The following is a 25,886-nucleotide window of genomic DNA, read 5'->3' as shown; positions in this document are numbered from 1 at the left end:
TTCAGTGAAAATTTCTAGTGACCCATAGTGTAAGAAATGGCACTTAGTCTCACCAGTCTGATACTTTCCCATGATATGTGTTCAGTGGCAGATCCTTGGTTCTCCTGTGCAGCAATGTATGAATAAAAGACCAACTGGAATGTTTAATTCTACTAAGATCTGCTGTTTCCATACCCAAGCTGAGATGAGAATGGTTTATCTTGGTTGAATGCATGTATCTGTATAAATGTACATACTGTAAATAAGCTCTCCCCAGCTCTAGGAAGCTAGGATACATGGCTATTTTTGTCAAGGGCCGTTGGTTAAAATAGAGACTAAGAGAGCAAAACTATAGTACTTTGGACACCTCACCAGCACCAAGATACAATTATGAATTAAACACAGCTAGAGTAGTGGGAGCGTTAATTTAATTTTCTAAAAATACTTGGGGTCTTGGAAAAAAATCCAACACCACCCCCAAAATACTTAAACTTCATTTATATTAGATGGTTATCAGACATGAATGACTCTTTTTTTAAAAAAAAATCTACCTCTAATCTTCTTTTCTGGTTCAGTAAATCAGGAGGCTTGGCAAAAACTTACTGCAATATAGTAATATATATATTTTTTACATGTGGAGTTCCATTTCTGATCTAATCTTCTGTAGTGGGCCACATTCTGCTCCCACTAAAGTCAATGGGAGCAGGATTGGTCCCACTATATTTCTGCTGTTTGACATTATATGCTATGAAATATAAAACAGCAAACGCCTGTTTATAAAACTACAATTTAGCAAAGCACTACACGTGGTAACTAAGAGTCCAAGTTCCAGGAGTAACGAGGGATGTCCATATAGCCTTATCTGCAGCCTTTGGGATCTGTTGTACTGTCATCAGTCAAAAGATAAGACTACAAATTAAAAAAAACAACCCCAATTTTTATTTCAATTACTCTTCTAGGCAGGTGAATGACACTGAACGCATTTTTAGCTATTAGCAGCAAGAATGTCTAGTATGGGCATACCAGGCCCGAATCCCACTGCCTTCCACCTTTTGTAGTCACATGCATGCAGACTGGGTACAAAACACTACCCAATCAGAAATCGCCACTCACAGTTGGGGGTGGAACTTAATACTCACTTTGCACAAATTTAAATGACTGCACAAAGGGAGAATGGGCTCAGGGTCCTTACCAGAGGCAGGGACACCTTGAATAGTCCAGTTTTTCCATGTAGCTTTTGAAAGACTTCTATCGACTAGTGTGGGGAGTTCAAGTTCACTTGACACAGGGCATGTCTTCAGCTTTAACGTGGCTGTGTAGTCACAGCCCAGCGCTGGGGGAGAGCTCTCCCAGTGCTAGAAAAAAACCGCCTCCACGAGGGACGTAGCTCCCAGCGCTGGGGCACCCTGGCGCTTTACAATGCGGAAACTTGCTGCGCTCAGGGGGGTGTTTTTTCACACCCCAGAGTGAGAAACGTGCAGCGCTGTAAAGTGCCAGGGTAGACAAGCCCTTAGTCTTTGTGAGTTTGGGTCTGTACCTAGGGGGTTTCTCAGTTCTCGGTGAAAAGCAGTGATTTTTTGTCTCCCAGGTCAGTAGCTGTTATCATCTAGAGCCCGTTTGGTGGTCTGTGTAAAATAAGTCTCAGTCCAGGCCTTACTGGGTAGATACTCCAGCTCTAAACCAACCATCACCTTGGCCATTTTAGAGATGACAAGGACTGAATGGATCATGGAGACTGAACTCCCTTCAACTCTAGAGAGGATCCGTCCAGGGCAGGACTGGGGTGCACTGGCCAGGCAACGTCCAGGAGTTTGCTCTATCCAAACCTGTGCTACCTGCTCTGTGAATAACCAGAAGGTTTCAGTTGCAAGAGCTATCAATCCAGCATCCTCCACTACTAAAAACGGAGGTAAGTTAGCTACTGTGTCATCCCATCAAGGCGATTCCCTGTTAACATCCATGGAATAGGATTTTTTTTTAAAAGAATTAAGTGTGGGATTTTTTTAATGTATCTTCTAAATTTTGTGCATGCAATTGGATGAGTGTGATGTGTGTTCTCAGCCTAGAGGGAGAGAAAAGCAGTTTTCCTCATTCTCAGGCTTGATCTACACTTAAAACTTACATTGGCAGAGCTGTGTCGGTCAGGGGCATGAATGCTGACTAAACTCCCAGTGTAGCCAGAGCTATGCCAACAGAAGAGTACTTCTGTGAGCACACGTAATGTTGTTTGGAGAGATAATGTTCTTACACTGGCAGAAAAACGCCTGTTGGTGTAGGTTGTGTCTACACTAAGGGGCTATGTCAACATTGCTATGCCAGCATAAGCTTTGTAGTGTAGACTTAGCCTGAGTGGGCAATGTTATGGTTTTAAAGTTTGAGTCCTTGCCCAGCTGTCACTAACATTGGATTGGCTTCCCAAATGACTGCTTCAATGTCAGATGTGTAAGTGTTGTCGTGGCATGGAAAGCTAGTTTCTACGTTCTGATCTGAAGAGAGAGAGTGCAGTGCCTGAAATGGCTTTTCTTGGCAAAAGGTTTCACATGCTAAAGGGCCAAATTGTGCTCAGTTACACTACTGTAAGTCTCTATGGACCAGTTCTGGGTTTACTCTGGCATAACTGAGAGCAAAGTTGGCCCTACGATGTAAAAAGGTTTTGCTTTAACTTTAAAACCCTTACCACGAAGCAATGTTTTGGTCATACAAAACTTTTCAAAGGCTGTTTGTTCTCGTTCATTATTATTCAACAAAATTAACTCAGTTTTATAGGCCAAATTCATGCCTGATGTAACTCCTGAAGTCAATGGAATTACACCAGGAGCTATAATAATTCTGATGATTTAAAATAGTAATTACCTGTTATGTTTTCTTGTTCACAGCCAGTTGTCCCAACACACATCAAACCCAGTGAAGGTTTCAAAGGAGAAGGACTTCCGGATTGGACACAAATGACAACATACTCTTCAGAAAATACTATTTCCCAGACAGACTCTATTAGCTTCCCTAAAATAGACCTGACCTTTCCATTCATTCCTCAGAAAGGAACAGCTCATCTCACCTGTTTAATAAGATTTGTGCACATGCCAAGAGACATTTGCCATCAGTTTACCTGTGCAACCTCACTTAAGTCAGTGAGTTGTGCAGGTGTAAGTGATGGTAGAATTTTACCCTTATAGACCTGTTCAAGCCAATGACAAGACTCCCACTAGCTTCAAAAAGAAAAGGAGGACTTGTGGCACCTTAGAGACTAACAAATTTATTTGAGCATCAGCTTTTGTGAGCTACAGCTCACTTTATCGGATGCATGAAAGCTGATGCTCAAAGAAATTTGTTAGTCTCTAAGGTGCCACAAGTCCTCCTTTTCTTTTTGTGGATACAGACTAACACGGCTGCTACTCTGAAACCTGCCACTAGCTTCCGTGGATACAGATTCATACCCTAGCTTTGGAGAGGAAAACAGGTGTTAAAAGGAAACAGCTACAGGAGACAGACAGTGAATTCCAATGGGCACCTTTCACTGTGTGGAAATGATCATGGAGGATGCCACGTGTAATGAAAGTAGTGAATGGAACAGAGGCTAGCGTAGTCTGTGAAGCACACTTTCCTCACAGCAGAGAATGAAACAACACTGGACTTGGATGTGATGGGAGAGTGAATGAGGTGGGTGGGATGGAGCGTGGGAGCTCACCTCAAAGGCAGGAGGGGTGTACGACTAAAGCTGTTGGTACGGGAACTGAGAAAGGCCACTAGATCAGAAACCAAAGGAGCCAGATAGTAAAAAGCCCTGAGGAAGCAAACTGTAAGCAGGAGAAAAAAGAGAAACGAAAACACAATGGAGTTACAATAGGAGAAAGGTTGCATGGGAGAGGTTTCTACTGGTCAGGTTGGATAGTCAGTGCAGTCATCATTTTACACATTCTGTAACAAGCTACAACAAATCAGGGATTGAGCAATCTCTGTCTCTCTGCCTTGGTCCTTGTCTCTCCTTCCATTTGTTTGTATCTTTTTTCACACATCCCTCCCTCCATATTATTTGTCCAAATTAATAACTACTGTCTCTTATTTCTCTCAAGCGATCTCTGGCTTTGTGTGACTTTGGTACTAGTGGCTCCCAAACTGGAAGAACCCAGGTTAGCCATTTTACCTATAATTTGGAGTGGGACTGAGCTTTCACCTTTCCATCTAGCTAGATTTTCTGATGGAAAAGAAAGCATTTACATCTGTGTCCTGAAATGGTAGACCCCAAATGATCAGTAATGGCTTCCTTGCCTCTGTTCCCTATCTGAAAAGGAGGCACAGAAGACTGACTGAAGTTTTTAGAAGATTTAGTCCTGCTACACGTGAGTGTCTTCAGTCAGCATGTTGTTCAGATAGTAATCTGATCTGAGATGGTCAATGTCTCTGACCTATGGACATAGGAAATCTAGAGTAAGGAACCTTTGTCCCTGTACAGCAAAACTTTTCCATATCCACATCCCAGAGGCCGAGCCAGGTCACAGCTGTTAGAAAGAAGGACTGAGTTTTGAAAAAGAGGTGTACCTGTCACCAGGGTTATGGGCAGCTGTGAAATTAGAGTTGGTTCCTTTAGTTGTTCTATCCCCATATTAAATAGTTGTTTCTTTATAGTATACTGTAACAGCCACTGTCTGCAAGGGTCCAAGTCCAGAGATCACTCCCCTGCTTTAACCCTGGGGCTCTCAGGGACTTGTGCCCTTCACATTAGTGTTTTATTACTTGAGAAACAACAACTTTTGTATTCCAGATATATTCCAGCTTTAAGTGTGACATGAGCTTACAGACAAGAATGAGTCAGCCTGTGGAACTTTCACTTCGTCAACCAGTATACCCCCTCACCTTGAGCCAATGATCTGTAAGTGCTTCCACCAATGCTTTGTACTGATGTTGGGCATCACCTACCTGCCATGCCTCAAGCTGCTGCGAGAGGTTCAGTTTCTGTTGAATAGCATCCAGCAGCTGACTGTTCAGAGACATCATGTCGATCTTGCACTTGGCTAGTTCCATTTCCACTGCATTCTTCCTGGGGGAAAAAAAGAGAGACATGGACAATCTCAGAGCACAATTCAATTTTATCTAAATCAATTCCTGCAGGTCTTCAGAACCACCTCACCAGTGTTCACTGATTTCCATTCAGCACATTCAACAAAATCAGGATATGGAACCTGGCATCCGATCTGCCAAAGGACTCTGAATATTCAGTGGGTGACTAGCTCCAGCTTCTACTGGGACAATGAAAAGGAGATGGATCCTGTAGAAGGGACCAGTTCAGTAAGCCACCAGGTGAGCAGAGCCCTTATCATATGGAGAATACTTCTCTGTAGAGGGGGAATGGAAAGTGGGACATACTCTGATAAATTGTTGTGTAGGCGTCCAGTGTTAAGACCCTGTCCCAAACAGTTTATACTTGTAAGTCTTTATTCAACCATTTCCTGTGCCTGCCAGGATATGCCCAAGAAACAATATAAACTGGTAGGGAATATCCTGGCTGCTAATTTTAGATGCAAGTTTGTTCTGATATTTGTATCAACCACATCTGATTCATCCGCTACCCTGGAATAACAACTTTCCCCTGCTTTTCTGCAGAAGAGTGGTCTGGGAATTAGTTTTTATGTTATAGGCAGAGTTGGTAGCACCACCTATACTTAACGACGCTCAACACCTCCCATTAAAACACGGTTCTCAGTTGCTTATAACTTTGCCAAATTAACTGTTCAGTCTGAAATTTTCCATGCTGGGTGTCTGCCTGAGGCTGAATTGTTTTAGAAAGTTTCAGCAAAAATGGCCTGAGATAAGAGGGAAATACACTTTGTCCATGTTAATAATAATCCTCCAACTGCTCCACTGAGATGGTCCAATACCTCCAGCCTTTGGAGCAGGGTTTTGAAGTTTGGCAGGGGATGTTACCCTGGTGCTTGGGATGTGCCTTTTGCTGTTTTTTATATCTGTATGTGCAAGCACAAACACTCTCACCCAAAGCACCATCCCACCCTTCCCTTGTCTGCAATCAATCAGCCACAGTCTCTGTACACCCTCTCTCCAGTAATCTCTCTCACACCCAGTTCCACACACCATAAATATTAATGGCTTGTCCCACGTAAACTACTAGGATCACCTGAACAGCAAAAAATCCGCATTTCTCCAGTGAAAGGCCCCAGGTCTGAGTGTTTCAGAAAAATATGCTTCTACTGTAAAACAGCCCATCACTGCTAGATATTAACAGTAGAATTTATGCATCCCCCAAGTGGCATAGTTGCCATAGAGACAGCAGAACTGGCAACCCATACTGCTATTAAATGTCAAAGCAAGCCTTTTGCACCAATCAGCAGCAGGGATATTCCCTACTTCTGCCAACAGATGGAGCTGTTACAATGGCATTCTGAAGGGATTTGGTATCCTTTGGGACACTGTAAAAAACACTTGACAGATCGTATAATTTAAAAAACAAAATGAGCCATTCTGTATGCTTGCTTATCTCCCCTCCCTCCTCATATACACGCATGCTTTTGTGTGCTTTTCTCCTCTTGCCAACCCAGCAAGGATTAGGCATTGCTGTAAGGAAGTGGGCTGCATTGTGTTCCGTCTTGTCTCATTTCACCGGAGGTTAGAGAGAGTCTCCTCTAATCTAGAATAAGCAGAATACAAGAGCTTTTGCCCTTCTTTCCCTTCCTCCAGAGCCTGGTGTTCTGAACTTCATGTTCCTCCCTCAGGCTGCCTAAAACTGAGCCAGCAAAGATGGGGAGGGAAGGGGCAGACTGGGGAGGTAAAAAAATGAAAAAACGTGGCATAAAAGACTGGATCGAAGTCATGGGAGGGGAAGGACAGCAGGATGCAGTAACAGGGTTGCACAGAGAAAGTAAAGCAGGAGAAAGGGAAAGCAGAGAGGAGGTGGAGCACAGAGGCTAAGGGCAGAGGAACAGGATAGAGGAGAAGCATAATTAAAGGACCAGAGGATTGCAGTAACAGAGATTCACAGAGGCACCAGAGCAAAATGGAAGAGGGGGGCTGGAAGAGCTATGGAACAGGTTAGAGAAGGTGCAGTAGCAGAGTTACACAGAGGAATTGGAAGGGAGGCTGGAAGAGCAAAAGAGAATAGGAGGAGGAAGAGGAGGAGGAGGAGGAAAGGACCAGTTCCAATATTTGTATTCCCTTCCCAAATGGGGCAATAGCCATCTCTTGGCTTGATGAAAAGATCTGTCCCCCAAACTTGATAAAAATAGAATTTATGGAGTTTCTTTTAAATGAGAGCAGAACTGCTGGTTCCAGGAACTTCCCGGGATCAGAACCCCGGTCACAGGCACTTAGCAGGACTCCTCAGCATTCAGAAGTGGGAAGATCTACCACTTTACTGGCAGCAGCCTGGCAACAAAGCTGCCCCCAAAGTGTCTCCTTTGAACAAACTGGTGGGTAAATTCTGAGACCACAACCCAAACTCTTCTCTGTTCTTCGATAGAATTCTAGTTACTTGGCAATGGCTTCATCTCGATCCCTGATGGCCTTCAGAAGCCGTTCGTTTGTCTCCTTATCTTCAGCTGACCCTCGGAGCCTGTCCCTTTCCTCTTTCAGCGCAGTCATCTCCACACTCAGCAGCGTCACCTGTCAGGAACAGGAAGAGCACTGTCAAACATTTCTCCTCTCAGGGTAATAATTAGTATGGGTGGAAGGCGCCCAACTGGCATCCTTGAAGAGAGAAGTCCTCTCATCACACAGCAGTTAGCATGAGCAGTAACTGGCCTCTACTAGACATGTGCCTCAGCTCTGATCTGAATGAACCACCTTGTAAGGGTGAGAGTTTCCAGTCTCCGGGCCCATCAAACCTTTGCCTTTACAGAGGCTGCCAACAATGGTCATAACTGAAGTGGTGGCTCCTACCTGAAAGGCCTATGCGTTGCCAACTCACTTGACATGGGCCACCAAACACCATCAGATGGCAATGACTCCACCCCATTACATTTAATGGTCACCATGGATAATGTTAGAGGCCATTGCTCCACTGCAGCCCCTATGATCCACCATAAAGAAGATGGGTTGTGATCCCGCTATCTCAGCTGCATTGCAGCCACTGAAGGTTCACTGTCGAAATGTTACTTCCTCACCAAGGGACTCCTCTATTGATCCAACATCCTTTCAGCCTGCACTCTAGTCTCTGACCTTTCCTTGACATCACTTGGGTTCATATATTTTCAAGTGTCCCCCGCCCCTCCGCAATAAGATTAAAAAAATAATAATTTTTTTTTTTCCTGACTGTCTTTTCTTTAGAAGCAGTGAGCAGTTAAAAACAAACCTATACAAGAGTGATGATGCGAAAAAGGCCACTCAGCTCTAAGGAAGGAGTTACTGGCACTCATCAGAATTTTAATTAGACTTTAAAATACATGTAAAATATTTAATAATCTGAGAATCTATTTACCCTTTAGTCCAGTCCAAAGTGAATTAATAGTGTATGAAATCACGAGGGACTCGCTCTATCGCAGCTCTGCAATCTTCCATAGGCATTTAGTTTCTTGGTCTGCTGTATGCAGGAGTTCCATTACCAACGTACTGCACTAACACCTTGGAAATCTTTCTGAGATGCAACAAACTACCCTTCTCTAAACCTCACTGGTGGTGGGAAGACAGCTAAGAAGTTATCCACCACATCGATACTTACTTTTCCACTGTCACTGGATCTGCCATGGATCTGCTTCTGGGTATGGACAGATTGTGGGAGATGAATGTACACAGAGAAACTGCTTCTGAAGATGGAGTTGTGATGACAGGTGAAAATACAGTACTGGCTGGCAAGTCTTTCTGGGAGGCTGAAGGAGGGGGTGAGATATGTTCACTAGGCTGAAGTCCTACACAGTGTTGGACTCTCCATGTCCCAGTAAAGAATACAGAACCACAGGGCTGGAAGGGCTGGTAGGGCTGGAAGGGATCTCAAGGGGTCATCTAGTCCACCCCGTGTGCTGAGGCAGAACCAAGTAAACATCCCTGAGAGTTGTTTGTTTGACCCGTTCTTAAAAATTTCCAGTGGTGGGGATTTCACAACCTCCCATGGAAGACTATTCCTGAGCTTAACTCCCTTATAGTTAGATTTTTTTCCTAATATCTAACCTAAATCTCCCTGGCTGCAGATTAAGCTGATTACTTCTTGTCCTACCTATCATTTTTGTTGCTATCCTGTGGACTCTCCTCCATTTTATCCACATCTGTCTTAAAGTGTGGCACTCAGAACTGGACACAGTACTCCAGCTGAGGCCTCACCAATGCTGAGCAGAATGTGACAATTACCTCCCAGCTTTGACAGATGAGGTAGTGGGTTGTAATGGAATTAACTGTGAGAAGCTACCCAATACTTTGTCTGAAGTATTGCTGGGAGCACCTCTTTCATCCCTAGGAAAGGCTCTGGCTTTAACTTGAATCTTCTCCGTGTTAGCATATTCCTAAGAACGAAAGAGCTGTTCCCTGTGAGATTGCCACACAAGCACTAGGGAACCCTTCAAAGATATGTCTGTGTATTAACCATTCATACAGTGGGAAAGCTCCTCATTTGTGTTTGTTCAACTGGCCCTGATTGGGAAAGCCACCATGCTTATTCCCAGGAAGGGGAGGGCTATACAGTCCCAATACAGTACCTTCCTCCAAGTGGCAGTGGTCAGAGGTTCTAAATGAGCTGTAAGATATTGCATTAGTGTTTTTTCCCCCCTAGGAGAGGAACACAGTTCAGAGTAGGTGGCTGGGGAGCCCACACTATTTCATCCATCTAAAGCAGATGAGCTTCCAAGCAGAGGTTGGAACAGTCTTTCAGCATGGGACAGTCTATAAGAATTGACCGGTTCCTTTGTTCACAGATTGCACTGCATGGCAAGCCCTGTAAATATGCCTGTTATACATATCCAGAGGTGTGTTAGAAGGCACTGTCCCTTTAATGATATCGGTAGCTGTGGATGTACAGAGGGGTGTACAGGAGAAAACACACCACTTGGTGGGAGTAGAATGGAGAAGTCATTCACCTGCCCAGCAATTTTCTTTAGCGTTAAACAAGATTTTCTGATTGTTTCTCCCACGTGGTTACTTACCCTATGGAAACTGTGGTGCTTTGAGCAGTCAGCGCGGACCCACTGTAGATGTGCATGGGCCTGATCAGTGAGAGAGTGGGTTTATTTTGGAATAGCAGTGTTCACTGGGCAGCATATTCACTCTGTGCTGCCTCATGCTCCCATATCGGGGCGTAAAGAGTGGGGTGACTGTGACCCCACTCAGTTCCTGTGTTGCTGAGGAATCTGAAAAGTGGTAACAGAGGATGGGTTGCGGGACTTGCACTGACAACAACAGCATCCTGAAGAACCACAGTTACTAGGGAATGGTGAGTCTTTCTTCTTCAAGGTTGTCAGCATGGATCCCACTGTAGGTGACTGGCCACTAGTACCTTCCCTGAATGGTGGGAGTGAGGGGTCTCAGCTGTATCGGTCAAACAGTGATTGAAGTACCACTCCCTGAATTTGGCATCCGACTAGGCAGCCTTATCAAGTGCATGAAGTCTGTGGGTTGCTCTGTGTAGCCTTATAGATTTTGGAGATCACCATGTTCCTGATGCAGGTGGAAGATGCCGGCTGTACTCTGCAGAAGTGTGCTTTGATGTCTGGAGGGAGATGCTTGCCAGCCATTTGCTAGCAGGTGGATCCTGTGTGATGAGATAGCTTAGTCTTTTGATGTGCTGGATATGGCCTGAAAGCCTTGCTTCTGGTGAGGTAATAGAACAAAGCACTAGAGAGGTCTAAGTAGGCGCTTCCTTTCTCCTGGCGCTGAAGGGGGCTTTGGGAAGAAGGTTAGTCAAGCAATCCATTGGTTTAGGTGGAATTCTGAGACCACTGTAGGGATGAACTTGGGATATAGTATCAGTACCACCGTGTCCCTATGGAAGGGTGTGTAAGGCAGTCTGGCCATAAGGGCTCGGAGTTCATTAACTCTCTGTGGTGAGAAAATGGCCACAAGAGAGAAGACAGGCTTGATGTTAAGGTGGTGTACAGAGCATTCTGATAGTGATTCAAAGGGGGTATCCACAAGCTTTAGAAGGATGGCATTGAGGTCCCAGATGGGAGTTGGGTCTTTGACTGGAAGGCAAGCCCTGCAAGGGAGGCCTTTGAGGAATTTTGATACTGTAGGGCATGCGAAGACCAGCTATGAGTGTACTGGAGTGCGACAAGCAGATATTGCAGCAAAATGAACGCTGGGAGAGTTGAATCCTAACCCTGCATGATCTTGGATATTATTCAGGTGATCAAGTCATGCCGAGACCACGTGCCTTGCATCTGCCAGTGGTTCAGGTAGGTGCCCCAGCCTGTCCTTAATGCGTCCGTGATAAGCATTATCATGAGGGAAAGGACAGAAAACAGCACCCCTTTTCTTATGTTCACTAAGTCTAGCCACCAATAGAACTCTTGCATGACCCAAGGCACTGAACAGCTTCCTGTGATGTCTGGACAGGAAGTATACAGATGTCAGCCACAACTGTAAGGGCCATAGGTGAAGTCTGGCAAGTGGCACGTACATGGACACTGACATGTAGTCTAAAAGTCTCAGACATGTATGCACTGTCTGAGGTAGGCTCTTGCCAACCTGGAGTCAATTAAAGCTCCTCTGAACTCATCTGCAGTGGCATGAGAAACAATGTCTCATAGTTCACAAGGAGCCCCATTTAAGAGAATAGGGAAAGGAGGTATTCCAAGACTTAGAAATCTCATGTTGGAACGTGCTTCAGCCAGTCGTCCAGGTACGGGTGGACATGGATTCCCTACCTCCTTAAATGCTCTTCCACCACTGCTAGGCATTTGGCTAATATTCCTGGTGTTGTGGAGAGTCCAAAGGGCAGAACCTTGCATTTGTAATGGTTGGGCCCCACTGTGAATCTTAGGTATTTCCACAAAGCCATACATCTGACCCACAAGAAGTACGCATCCTACAAGTTGAGAGCCATGAACCGATCTTAAGCATAGAATGACAGAATGATGGAAGTATGCTGAACCAAAGACAACATATGTATTTGTTGAGTTTCCTCAGATCTAGGATAGACAAAGACCCCCTTTCTTTTTCAGAATGAGGAAATACTGGGAGTAGAAGCCCCTTGCCTTGAGATCCAGCTTCGGCTCGGAGCCACAAAGGAAAGAGGCCACTTCTGTTAGTAGCTGGCTCTCATGAGAAGGATCCCTGAAGAGCGAGGCAGAGGGCAAAGAGTGGAACTCAATGGGGTGACTATGGGACAAGTGTCTTGATCTCCAAAGTCTCGGCAGTCCTCACAAGGAACTCCTGGAATGTTTTAAAGTCAGCCTTTGCTGGTGCCATTGCCGTTGGATACCACTGCATCTAGCAGCGAAGGGTGGAGACCATTTAGTGGTGAGATGAGGCACGGACATGGCTCAGCCCTGGATCTAGCCCTTCCCAGTATTCAGGCATCAGTGGTCTGGCTGGGGATGCTGCTGGGAAGAGAGATCTCTTCCTTTTCCTCAGTTCGGGAAGGCTTTGAAGAAGTGTTTAGATTGAGCTGCAACTTAGTGGGTTGGATACTTGCCGGGTTCTGTCTTGCTGCCACAGCCAGTAAGAGGGAACCAAGACAGGGTTGCAGCCATCCTACCTTTATGCTCTCGGATGAGGCAGCACAGGGTGCATACATGGCTCCTGCCACTCCAGTTCCAATCTCGCATGTGCACACCTACAGAGGGATCCACACTGAGACATACTTGAAGAACATTGGGTTAGCAAAATTGACTCATACAGGGCTCTGAAAGGTGTTGCCAACAGGTCTTCTCAGGATATGACTAGACGACCTCTTCCACATAAGCAGAGCACCCTGTGGGAATGTGCCACAATCCTGTCTTACAAAGCAACATGCATTTTAGCAGGTCCAGGGAATCTGCATGGATTGCTCACCTGGCTGTGAAGTCTCTGCAGCTCCTCCAGGCTTTGCCTCAGCTTCCCTCTTTCTCCCTCCATTAACTCCCTCAGGGCTCTTGAGTCCTCACTTGTTTGCCTGATCTGTTCTTCTAAGGCATCATCATCACTTCTCCGAGAACTCTGGCAAAAAGAGAGAAACATCTTGCTGAGCTTTCATTTATAAGTTACAGTTTGCATTAGTTTTGTACTGATTTGGAGACAGCTCTAAGAGAGTAAAAGGAAGTGGGAACGTCACTCTGCAAGAGCTCTGATGTTACAATACATGTTCACATATATTTATACAGTGTCCAGAGGGCTCACAATGCAAGCAGTCACAAACACATCAACTACGATGAACACACACACAGCCCCTAAGCCTGGGTAGAAAGAACACACACAGGTGACTTACCTTAGCACAAAGATATACAGACACGCTCCCCACTTTGTAATCCTCTGCCCTTATCTCTGAGTACAACCCAGCTCCGATATTTACCTCTTCATATACTTATTCCTAACCAGGTTTCTATGTTTAGGCCTTTATATGTTATCTCCATTCTCCCTTGAACAAATACAATCTTGTATTCTTGCTCAACCTTTTATGATTCAATCACAACTCCTACAGGCATTGAAACTGGTTGGGTCAGGGTTCCCATTCATGTCTGAGGTTTGCAAGTACACATAGCCTCCTGGCTTATTTCTGGATGTGCCACTCCAGAATGGAGCTGCCTTCAGGTTGGCTATTTCCTTGTGGGGAACGCACAAGTCTCGAGGATGAAGCAAATGGAGGGCCAAGATGTGATTTTTGAGTCTTTCTGAAAGGCTACACATTTCCCCACTATTTTACTCTGTCATGGAGGTTGTCCCAGTCCTCCAAAGAGAGGATCTGCAGATCTCCTCCAGCATGATTCCATTCAATCACCTATTACGTTAAGTTTCTGAGTTCTGCTTCCATCCTCAGTACTCCAAGGCAAACAGTAGGTGCTATTCTGCTGTAGAACATTCCCTCTTCCAGGCATAGGGGCCACCTCTGATGGCTTATCAGAGGAGTGTTTGTGTCTATACTCTATAGGGACCCCAATTCTCATGATAACTCTTACCTTGATTTTCACTCACTGATCTCTTTATATCATTGCAGTTTAAAACAGGGTTGGGAGACTTTAATCAGAAATGAAGGTGAGAGAACCAGAATACCATGAGAAACTTTGCAATATTTTCAAGCTGGCTGAAACTAACACTAACTAGAACTCTTGCAGGAAACCCTGATCTCAGGAGTTTTCCAGAATGATTTCTAGACTAGAGAGATTTGGATGAGTTTTCCAGAATGATTTCTAGACTAGAGAGATTTGGATGAGTATCTGAACAGAACCTTGATACCTTTTGAGGTCATAAGCTTAAATCCCTTGGGTTGGCATGTCTAAATACTGGCCTGCTTGTGATATGTGAAATTGCTGGAAATGGGTTGTGTACCCTGATGTCCCATCTTCAAGGCCACAAAAGAATTCTGAAAGCCCACAGAATTAAAGATCTAAAATAACCCAGACTGTTCCTTGCCTAGCATCAACACTGACACCAAAAATCCTTCTCTGTGTCCAAATACCTACCGGGGAGTCTGTGCCATCCAGAACACTTTGTATGAGCCTCTTCAGCTCATTGAGACCGGCACGTAGGCTGCCAGCGGGGACATCTTTGGCTGATGAGGTTTCTGAAGACTCATCCATGGAGGAGTCTGTGGAGACTGCAGAGTCTGCGCTGTCATTTCCTCTGAGATGAGAGCAGAGATACCTGACTTGGCAGTAGGCCTCCCAGAGCTGCAGTCTCAGCTGGAACAAGACAGCATTATATTAGTCCATGGCTTTAGAGACCCATGAGATTCTCTTGTTTGTAGACCTCCAGAATGTGGCGATGCCCCATTAGCTAGAAAAGTCCTTCGATGCACCCTATCCTAGATGTAATATTAATGAAAAACAACAAGTATTTATCTAGTGCTTTTCATCTAAAGGTCTTGAAGTATCATTACCTGCATTGCATATACAGGGAAACTGACACAGAGAGGTTACTTGGTTTGCCTAATGATACATGGTGAGTCAGCATAAGAGATTGAGACAAAACCCAGATTTCCTGACTTACAGCCCAGTGCCATGTCCACTGGATCACACTGTCTCCTTGAACAGCCAGGTTTTGTGCAGCCCTTGCTCTTTTCATCTGTGTGCATGTGCACATGGATTTTAAATGTACTTTACAATATGTGTTAATAGTGCAGCCCTTTCGCTCTCTCCTAACTGGTGTGGTTCTGTACCCCTAGGTAAGTTCACAGAAGCATATGCACGTGTATTAATGCGCTGCTTTATCAGATGCAAAAAAAAGTGTTGGATGACTACAGTGTGGTTTGCAATAGGCTGTGACTGTGGGTTTCTTAACTGATATCAATAGCAGCTTTGCGGAATGTGGTGTGTGACTGCCGTTTGCACTAGTCTGCCATGCTTTCCAGCTACTAGCCGTGAACATGTTTACACGTGTGTTCATATGGGCACATTTACAAAGGTTCATATGCTTCCCCAGTGTGCAAGGATGATCATACCTGTTCTCTCTCTTGTTCCAGCTCTTCTGCCTCCATGCTCTGCTCAATCTCAGATAGCAGGGATGTGCTGGTTGTGTTGAAACTTTGGAGACTTCTCTCCTCGCTAAGCTCTTCTACCTTTCCCTGGAGCTGCCGACAGGACAGTCGCACCTCCTGGAGCTCCAGCTGACTTTGATGCAGCTTCCAAAGGAAATCAAAGGAAAAAACAAAACTAGTGAATATGACTGAGGACTAGATGAATCTCTCAGCTCATGAAGGACCTTGGTGGGAGCCCTGAAAAGACGGGCTTTTGTGGGAGGAAAAGACGCATATGGGAGGAACGGTCTTTGCTGGCTTGTCTAATTTCTAAAATTTAACAGTCTAAGACATTATTACCAAAACTTTACTCTCAGCTAGAACTAGACATGGGCTGGGAACTAAAATATGCTGAAGACTCAAAATCACCAGGTTAGTTAAGGCTAAGACGTATTATGAAGAATTCCAGAAGGAGTTAAGGAAAAACTAGGTAATTAGACAACATAGCAACAACTGAATTAAAAAAAAAATCACGCAACCATTTGTATTTCAAAGAGATATAGTTAAACCCTGGTCATTCAAACCCCAATTAACCAAGATTCACATATCCATCGCATCTAAAATTCACAGAGAAACATTTTACTAATTTGAAACTCCAGTTATCTGAATGTTTCAGTTATCCCTCAAGGCATTTAAATCAGGGCATATCTGTAGTGAGAGGGTACACAACTGAGTAAACAATTAGTTACCAATATATTGTCACATATATTTTTGTAAGTGATATAAACAGAAAGTAACACAAATATATTAGGTCTCTTGTTACACAGCTGGTACAAAGTCAAAGCAGTAAACCCCAGTATTGGGTGTAATCACTTTCTACACACATAACAGGCAGACAGAAATTCAATGGACACAAGTGCATGGGAGGTAATGTACATTAAAAGGAACAGTTTAATCCATCTGTTTACACTGACAGGTTCTGAATTAGTGATACCTAGATCTTTTTCCTTAGAGGCTATCATTATGGATGGCTTAGTGTACAGCGGTGTTCAAAAAAGCAAAGATGCTATCCTGTACCAAGTAGGGGATAGTATTTTTTTCATACTTCGCTCTATGTTACAATGATGGTAAGTAGTCACCTTGCATACCTCATTCTGCAATGGTTCCCTCATCTTAAGAAAGACAGCAGAAAAGCTCCAGTGGAGGACAACAAAATTAGTTAGAGGCATAATGTGGTGGGGGCAGGGTCCAGATGTGGCAAAACACTAGGAGTAGTAGTTTGGAAAGGAGAAGAGTTCTGATAGGGAATATTTTTATAAATACTGTATACTACAAAAAAGCAGTTGGGAGCTCCTATTTAATGCTCTCCCATCACATGAGAACTAGAGGGCACTTGCTGAAATTAAAAAGGGGAAAAATAAATGAATAAAGGAAATATTTTAATGCAATGTATAATTAGTCCATGAAACTTACTTGTGCAAATTGAGGCACATAGCTTAGTAAATTTCAAAATCTGATGAGACTTTTATCTATGAATAAATTATATTAATTCGAATAAAATTATAGAGGCTGGTGAAATGGACAGCTCAGGGTGTTAGGAATGGCAGAAAGAGTCTTTCACCTCTAGGTCACCAGTTCAAATCCACACCAGGCTGGTAGCAGATTATTGAGCAGTGCTCAGATTGTAATGACTTTCATCTGCATAAAATGAATTGGTGGGTCTCAGTTCAGTTCCCAGTGGATGGGTGTCCAAATCACAAACCCACTATCACAGCTCAAATTAACTGGCCCCCAAAATGTCAGTCTCACATCAGAGAGGCCAGGGACCGAATGGGTCAGTGGAGACTGAACTCCCTGGATGGAGTTCCTCCAAGCCCAGACTGAAGAACAGTGGTAGGGCAGAGTGAGAAACTTTCAGTTTCCAGGACTGTTGACCCTGAGTTCAGGAAGAAATTATTTCCCTCATCTACTATGGTAGAACAGGATTCTAGTTAGGTGCATTATAGGGGATTTTGTACTTCCTGCTGAAGGAGCAGCCAAGGTCCAACAGAAAATACCAGGCTAGATGGACTATCAGTCTGTTTGTGTAGCAGTTCCTATATTCTTATATTCCACAGACTGGCAGAGAATACGGGGAGCTAATTGCCAAAGAAAAAAAAAGCTGGTATAGCCACAAACCTTCAGTGGGTAGGGTGAATTGAGAAAAGAAACCATAAAATATCACTCACCACCCAGAAACAGGGCCTATAACACTGACATAGCAACTTGTTCAACATCGTTCCACGAGTAATGTTTACTAAGAGATGCTGAGAACTCCATAGGCATGTTTTGCGCACCTTTTGAATAGTGACAGATCTGAGGCTGGCTACCATCCTCTGGATCTCTGCCCAAAATAATCATAAGAGGATCTTACTGGAGTCAGTCCCAGTAAGAAATCAGCAGAAATGTAACCAGGTTCCTCAACCTCCATATCCTCCACTGAAGTACCTGTTTTCCTTGGTTAAATGTTCTCATTCCTTGTTCTAATAGTTCATTTTTTCTTCCTTTAGTCTCCTCTGTGAGAGTTCCTATTCTCTGCAGGTCATATCTAGGCGCTAGCCACTCTGTTGTTCCTCTGTGATCATAAGAGTCATTTTACTCTTCCCTTTGGTCTCTTATCTCCAAATTCCCATTCTCTTAACTGTAGGTCCTATCCCAGAACCCCTCCTTTATCCCTTCTTAGCTTTCAGAGTTCCATTTTCTCTTTCATTTGAGCATCTCTCTCCAGCTCCTGTTCTCCTCACCTGAAGATCCTTATCATGGCTTTGTCTTTCCAGGACCAGCACTCGCTCCTGCAGTTCCTCCACGGTTCCCTGAAGCAGATCGTTTTCCTCCATCATGGCACTAAGGCGACATTCCAGCTCCTGCTTCCTATCGGTAAGCATCTTAATCTGAAAGGGAAAGAGAGCTCGAGTTGTGCTCCAGGCTTTGGGATTTTTCTTTTTTCCACCATGTGGTAAGAGAAAAGCAGCAGGAACCAGAGTCTGTCTGTGTCTGCACCTGTATGAGAGAGATGGTGCCTCTTTATGCAACTCAGAGCTTAGGAAGAGGCTGAAAGAAAACACCTCCCACCAGAAAACTCTGTGGAGCAGAGTGGGAGTGCAGCTCCTGAGACGCTGGAATGTGCGTTGCCAGGCAAACATAGAGGGAGGGAAGGGGAGAAAAGAAACCACTGTGTACCTTGGAATTTCCTAAGAGCTACAGTAAAACATGACCCTGCCCTACCCACCCTCCTAAGGATTAACCCAGACTATAAAATTTGCAAGAATGTGAAAAGCTAGTTACTCAGCCCAGCTTTATTACGATTCTGTTCCTGGTGTGAGCAAATGTTGGAGTTCCCAGGAAGGGAACCCTCACCCTCCTGCATTTCTACATGGCCACTTACTGGAATCCCCAGGAGAGGTAGAGGTTTGCGTGTGTGTGTTTGTGTTTCTTGCTATGCCCCTTGTGGGTGGTAGGGATTGTGTACCTTGTTCTTTGCTGTATGTTTGGTTTGATGATTTCTCACCACAATATAATTTTATGCTTTAAAAAACAGACTGATGGTTTTGTGCAACAATTACTGATATCCCCCCGACAATTACTTGGTTTAAAACAGATTCATGCCTTTCCATTGTCCAGTGTCCCTCATCACCTGTGCTTGCTGCAATGTGCCCAGTCCATTCCCTTAGCAAGAAGCTGCATATAGGATGAATCAGCACTAATAAAGGCCACTGTTTGTTTAACGAGGAAAGAGAATACATTTTCCCATCAAGCTGTCTATCCAGGTTCTTCTGCAGTGCCCACCACCATGATACCTGAGTGCTGGGGATATGTTTTGTACGCTGTCCAATGCCATCAGCTGTTCTTTAGCTATGCTCACAGATCTTTGATGATCCCAGTACTTCCTGGTCAGTTCCTACACCATCTCAGATGGCTTGGTCCAGCAACTCATGTTCCCTAGGCCTACCTGATACCCACTCTGTTAGCTGCTCCCCAGTAGTATCCCAGGTCCTTTCAGACCTCTCCAATAGCTTGAGGAATATTCACAAAGGTCTCTTCAAATCTCCTTTGCAGCTCCTTGATTAACCTGTTGGTTCTCTCCAGGTTGCCCTCCCGCCTGTTCTGGATGCACTCCTAGCCCCCATTAGCACATACCCTAGATGCCTTAAACCGTCTTGGATATTCGTCTAGCCGTTCTATGGTTGCCTTCTAGACTCTCCTCTAATCCCCTCTGCCTTACTGTTCTCTAGGTCTTCTCCAATACACCCATGTTAGTTGCTAACTGTCCTCCAGGCTGGCTCTGATATTCTTCCATCTGGCTGCCTTCCAGGCCCTATGTTTATGGTTATGTACCTAGTGTACAGATGGTGCCTGGACACAGATTAAGTAGACAGTCAGCTGTCCTGGATAAATGAGGAATGCTGTATTTGTCCAGGGGAGTCAAGTGTTTGGAAAGATGAAGGAATGTTGTGTCAATTTTGTATATCTGCATTTCTCTATTTATAGAACACCTCCTGTACATATTAGGACATTATTCTTATATGAGTAATGATTGCTGAGAAGACTCTTCCCCTACAAGCTTGACTTCAATGTAATGGAGAGAAGGGATGCAACAGAGATAAACACAGAACAAACAGAAGGACTGCATTTTACATTAGTACTTGTTATAAAACTCAGTAATGAACACCCTGTGAATAACTGTAAAAAAACCCACAACTGTCCTGCAGGCCTTGGGCCAAGGTAAGGGCGGGGGGGGGGGGAATGGGTTGAAAGCACAAGACAGGAAGGGTCTTAACAGGTGGGGCATGCATAGTGATGGTAACAGACATGCATTCAAAACTCAATCAAAGCATCTGTACTTACTTCAAGGACCTGCTGCTCCATACCAAGGGGAAGAGGACAGGAAGGGGAAAGGAAAAGAGCGGGTAGGGAGGGGAAGAGAAGCAGAAATTTAGGAAAAACTCTTCTAATCAGTTAAAAAGTAGTAGGATTGTACAATAGGGTTTCCCCCCACTGCTCCAGGTTCTTCATATTCAAATCTCCCATCCTCCCCAAATCACAGAAGGAAAAGAAAACAAACAACATACTGGCCAAGATATCCAGAGCAAAAATAAGAATAAAAGATGGCCTCATGTTTCCACACACATCTCAAATACAGGAGAGGATTTCTGCTTTCTTCTCAGCCATTCAGAACAGCACCCTCCTCAGAAGTGGAGTGTGTGTTTGGATGTGGCCTTCTGGAATGTACCCACATTTTGTCTCTAAAAGATCCCTCTCATCGTCTCCCCTGCTTTACATCTTCCTGACAGGATTATCCTTTAGACAGGGGCTAAAACAAACTGAAACAGGATGGGGCGCTTTCTGTGCACCAGTCAGGAAGGAGGAGCTGTGCTTTCCAGCTGCCTGCATACACCCCTGCCTTTAGAACATTATCCATACTCGGAGTTGAATGCCAGGGAACATCTTCCATGGAGCTCTTAGAGAGCCATGCTTCTTCCAAAACATTCTTTCATGACAGTAGCTATGCCTGTATGACAGTCACCACCTTAAAGAGAGTAAACTTAAGGGCCTTTATGTGACTAACACACTTTTGCACATGCAGTGTTGTTGTAGCTGTGTCAGTCCCAGGATATTAGAGAAACAAGGTGGGTGAGGTAATATCTTCTATTGGACCCACTTCTGTGGGTGAGCGAGACATGCCTTTGAGCTTACACAGAGCTCTTCCTCAGGTGACCTGAACATTTTGGCTCCTAAGAGACCCACCTCACTGTCTCCCCTGAAGTGGGTCCAATAAAAGGCATTACTTCACTCACCATGTCACACTTGGGTACAGTAACTCAGGCTATTTTCAAAACAGGGGACAACTCTGCTACTTATATACAGGAGTCCTGTTGGTGTGAATGAGGAGCATCAGTTAAGAGGGAAACACAGGTGGCCAACTAAATTAATTATCTCCTTCTGCCCGTTAGCTAGCATCCCTTTTTCTTGCTGGCACAAACTATCACCATTAGGCATTTGGTTTTGTTTACCTAGTTCAGAGGGGTTCATTACATAAGATTAAAATACCACTGAGTACCTTGAGAGACGGATCAAACCTTAAACCACCCTGACCAGAAGGCCACTCACCTCAGCCTGGAGACTTTCGAGTCGTACTATATGTTGACTGGTTGATGAGTTCTTCTCCCGGAAGTCCTCTCGAAGGGCATGGACCTGCATTGAGAGTTGTCTCTCCACCTCTGATGCCTACAAATAGGAGGCCACACACAATTACCCCGAAATGAGAAACATGGGCAGGAAAAAATCCAGAAAGTGGTTAGCTTCTCCCACCCAAGGTGGATTTTATAAATCTGAAGGGAAACCCCTAAATTAATGTTATTTCCCAACAAAGTCTGGAATCACCAAAAATTCTGAAAAGAGGAGGCACGCTATGAGCTGGCTAACCCCCCCATACAAAGCTACTGAAGACACTTGAGTTGCATAGAGTTATAAATCAGTGCAGAATTCATCCCACACAGCCTCCTAGAGCCACTGCAATTTAGCAAGCATCTCAAGGATGGGGACAACCAAAGAACACAGCCCACAGCTTTCCTACATTTCACTTTGCACTACTCCTACAGCATCCAGGGGCTTATGCTGAGTCTCAGCATTAGCAGAACAAATTTAACTGATTTGCATCTATTTATATATGGCACGAGGAGAGGAATAGCCTGACAGTGAGGGTAGCCAGAAGTTGATCTCTCTGGGTCAATCTTGTCTTTTCATTAAAAGATTTAAAGTGATCTCTGGCACCCCACTCTAAGCCCTAGGCCATCTCTCTGCTTGTATGGTTCTAATAATCCTTGCCTTAGATCTGTGGCCTGATAAAGGGGGAGATGCTCCAGGTGCATCTCTGAATGGGGTTTGTTATGTTCTTCCCTTTGATTTTGTCAGCAAAGACGGCTACCAGATTGGCGTGATGAGACTTGAGAATAGTTCCAGAACATTTTACCAGCCATTCCTCAGAGACTACTGCAGACTTTCAGCTATAGTAATAGCCATAGAACAGCCCTATTGCCACTCAGAAGTTAAAAACGATCCCTGAACTTGCACAGCCTACTAAAATCATAAACAAGGAACTAGAGCAAAGCCACTTTTTCCAGGTTGGGAAAAAATGGTGGTAAATCAGAAAAAGATAGTTTAATTGGTTCTCTCAGGATTTCCTGCCTCCCTGTGTGTCAAACCTAATTCAAAGAAGCCACTCCCTGGCCCCTATTAATAAGAACCATAGCACCCAAAGGTCATGCCTATATCTGTCAATAAAAAAGGCTTTGTGTGCTACTAATTGATTTTTAGCTTCCATCCTACCCTGTGCCAATATATTGTGTGTCTGGCTTCAATTGTCACTTCTGAAGGACACTACAAATCCCCCATTTTATTTGTCTTTTTTAACCATTGTTGTTACAGGTGCAGCATGTACCCACTACAACAAAAACATAGTGATATGAAAGATATCCTTTCTGAAGCAGATGCAATGTTCTCAGCATCTTGATCAGTTATCAGATTGACCCTAAACAGGGTCAATGAATTGCAGGTTTTGCATATGATTCATTAGCCTTGTAAAGATGCTTTGGAATACTTCAACATGGAACACCGTATACATATAAGACAACCATCCTCTTCAGATGAAGGGTGCTATAAAGGTCTTTTTCTGTGAGTATGACGCACCCAACTTCCACTGATGTCAAAAGGAATTGAAGAGACTAATAAGCACATTTAGTGCTACACAGCACGGGGCTTTAAAAGAGCAATATATTATGATGACATTATCTGAGGGCCAACAATAGTATTAAGCAAAGTAAACTCAAGTGGTGCATAGAGATAATTAATTCAACATTAACTGAGTCTGATTCTCCATGAATATCAGCTGACATGGTTTTGTGTCTGTGTATGCAGGTACCCACACCCAGGTTATGCAAGCACTCAGAACTCCAGGACCAACAGTGTCTCAGAAGATATGCTTAGGACTTGATGTTGCAGAGCCTAGTCCAGCTGTAGGATGGTGAAATATACAGACAAATAACCTGGTACTAATACAGAGAAGAAGAAATAATGCAGCAAAAAGTAATTCAGCTAAGAGAGAAAGAGCTTGTTGCAATACACCCAGCTGGCTTGGGTAGACCCATTAGAGACCTCAGAAGTCCACACGTTTTAATTACCTTTACATCATGAACTTGTAAAAATCTGAAATGCAATCAAAAATGTTTTGGCATGTGTCCCTTCGCCATGTTGTTTCCTAGAAAATGATGTTTGATTTCCAGCAAGTGATTTTTGTTAGCAAGAAACAAATCTCTGTGCCATTCAGCTATGCAGATGTCATCACAACCAGGATCTTTTATAACTTATTATTATTTTTAAAAATTTAATATGGAATATTATTTGATGAGTGATGGTTTAGCCTGAAATCTACATGGAAAATGGCAAAGTTTTTTGTTTTTCTCAAAACAGAAGACTAGTTGTCTTGCTGGAAGACCTGATAGATGAAGTGTTCTGCTTTAGCAGATCATTATGATTGAAGTGGGGTTGTGGTGGACTCAATTTTACAGTTCAAGGAAGGAGGTGAGAAACGTGATTCATGGGATTGTGTGATTTCAGTGGCTACAATTTAAAGGGGAGTTTGGTTTAGTTCTTGGCCCTAGTATTCATTCATATAGGTTTAAAAACAACAGATGCAATTACAACAAAATACAACACAGCAGTACTTGCTAGTGTGCTCTTGTGTATGCCCTTTTTAATAGTAATGATGGATTTTTTTTCTGTGCCACTAAACACTACAACACTGGAGAATGGATGGGTTAGGAAATCAGTAATAAGGGGGAGGCTAGGGGAATTTGAAAACAAAAAGTGTTTTGATTTTCCCAGGCCTTTCACCTTTCCTTTGGACACTACAAAACATCCATAATTCTTTGTAAAGGTGACAGACATGCAAGGACCAGTTTGCAAGGCAAATCTCTGCATTTTTTAAACTGAACTTTAAGAAACCAGATGCAAAGCAGCAGCCTTCATCTTGTCCACTGAGCATTGCTATTTGGATAATTTCCTGGGTAGGCCCAAATTTATTACCATAGGTTAATTTGTCTTCCAGGATTGCGAACTTTACAGCAGGCACACAAGTGGAGTATAAACTGACACAAGAAGATTTGAGAAAAACTATTATCTCCGTATGGAATGTTTTCTGATTAGTTAAATGAAAACAATGTCTTAACAAATGACTGTATGCACATCACAGGAGGTGTCTGAAGTAGGGTGACCAGTTGTCCAGTTTTCGACCAGAACACCTGGTCGAAAAGGGACCCTGGCGGCTCCAGTCAGCACCGAAGTCCGGTTGGTGATGCTGCCCAGCAAAGGCAGGCTAGTCCCTACCTGTTCTGACACTGTGCTGCGCCCCGGAAGCAGCCAGCAGGTCCAGCTCCTAAGCAGGGGGGCCATGGGGCTCTGTGCGCTGCCCTCACCCTGAGCACAGGTTCCACACTGATGGCCAAAGGGAGCTGGGGGGGGGCAGTGCCTGTGGAGGAGATCAGCATGCAGAACTGCCTGCGTGCCTCTGCCTAGGAGCCGGACCTGCTGGCTGCTTCTGGGGCGCAGTGCGGTCCGTGGTGCCAGGAGAGGCAGGAAGCCTGCCTTAGCGCCCCTGCTGCGCCACTGACCAGGAGCCACTGCGTCCGCAGGTAAACCCGCGCTCCAACTCCCTGCCCCAGCCCAGTGAAAGTGAGTGAGGGTGGGGGAGAGTGAGCCACTGAAGGAGGGGGAATGTAGTGAGTGGGAGATTGGGCCTCGGGGAAGGGGGTGGGGCCTCAGGGAAGGGACTGGACTAGAGTGTTCAGTTTTGTGCGATCAGAAAGTTGGCAACCCTAGTCTGAAGCCCAGCCTTCCTGTTGTACTTAGGTTTAAATGGAAAAGGAAATAAATCAAGCATTCAGCTTAGCTTAAGAGGAAAAAATTATGCATTAAAAAGGGCCCAAATCCTTCTATTGAAATCAATACCCCCATTCTGGACCTACAATAGGTTGACATTAAAAGTCCAGATAGAGGACAAAGATATGATAAGAAACAAAACATTATATGCTTGGAGGACATCCAAAACTAATTAGTGCACAGTGTTGCATGTTTGGCTTTTGTTCTGCATGCATATGTTCCACTCCTGAAAGAAATGCAGAAAATGGGAAACAGTTCTGCAGTGTGAATCACAGAATGGAGTTTTGCTCTAAGACTCTAGTTGCTCCCAATCTATTAAAATGAAAATCAAACATAGGGCTCAATGGCAGCAAACTGATTCCTGGTTATTAGAAAGGACTAAGACTCTACTACTGTTATACTTTATCTATATTAAAGA

The 25,886-nt window shown here is 44.2% G+C and overlaps 1 protein-coding gene and 1 long non-coding RNA gene across 2 annotated transcripts in view; one reads left to right on the top strand and one right to left on the bottom strand.

Annotated features, from left to right (window-relative positions):
* BICDL1 (BICD family like cargo adaptor 1) overlaps positions 1 to 25,886 on the bottom strand; it is a 65,158-nt gene that overhangs the window by 4,180 nt on the left and 35,092 nt on the right. Inside the window, exons 3-10 of the mRNA XM_077834909.1 lie at positions 21,644 to 21,760; positions 20,381 to 20,392; positions 18,280 to 18,426; positions 15,482 to 15,661; positions 14,505 to 14,723; positions 12,901 to 13,044; positions 7,457 to 7,587; positions 4,894 to 5,014 (exon numbers count right to left, since the gene is read on the bottom strand). Coding sequence (XP_077691035.1) covers positions 4,894 to 5,014; positions 7,457 to 7,587; positions 12,901 to 13,044; positions 14,505 to 14,723; positions 15,482 to 15,661; positions 18,280 to 18,426; positions 20,381 to 20,392; positions 21,644 to 21,760 — 1,071 coding nt within the window. The remainder of the gene's footprint in view (positions 1 to 4,893; positions 5,015 to 7,456; positions 7,588 to 12,900; positions 13,045 to 14,504; positions 14,724 to 15,481; positions 15,662 to 18,279; positions 18,427 to 20,380; positions 20,393 to 21,643; positions 21,761 to 25,886) is intronic.
* On the top strand, positions 3,346 to 25,040 carry LOC144275550 (uncharacterized). Its single transcript, XR_013348047.1, has 7 exons — positions 3,346 to 3,636; positions 4,050 to 4,106; positions 4,739 to 4,846; positions 5,086 to 5,274; positions 18,313 to 18,412; positions 22,961 to 23,206; positions 23,450 to 25,040. It is a non-coding gene; the product is annotated as an uncharacterized LOC144275550 (long non-coding RNA).

The sequence above is a fragment of the Eretmochelys imbricata genome, chromosome 15 (assembly GCF_965152235.1).
Source record: "Eretmochelys imbricata isolate rEreImb1 chromosome 15, rEreImb1.hap1, whole genome shotgun sequence".
In the NCBI taxonomy this organism is placed as follows: Eukaryota; Metazoa; Chordata; order Testudines; family Cheloniidae; genus Eretmochelys; species Eretmochelys imbricata.
Note: the sequence above shows the minus strand (reverse complement) of the source record. Positions and strands in the feature narration are given on the sequence as shown.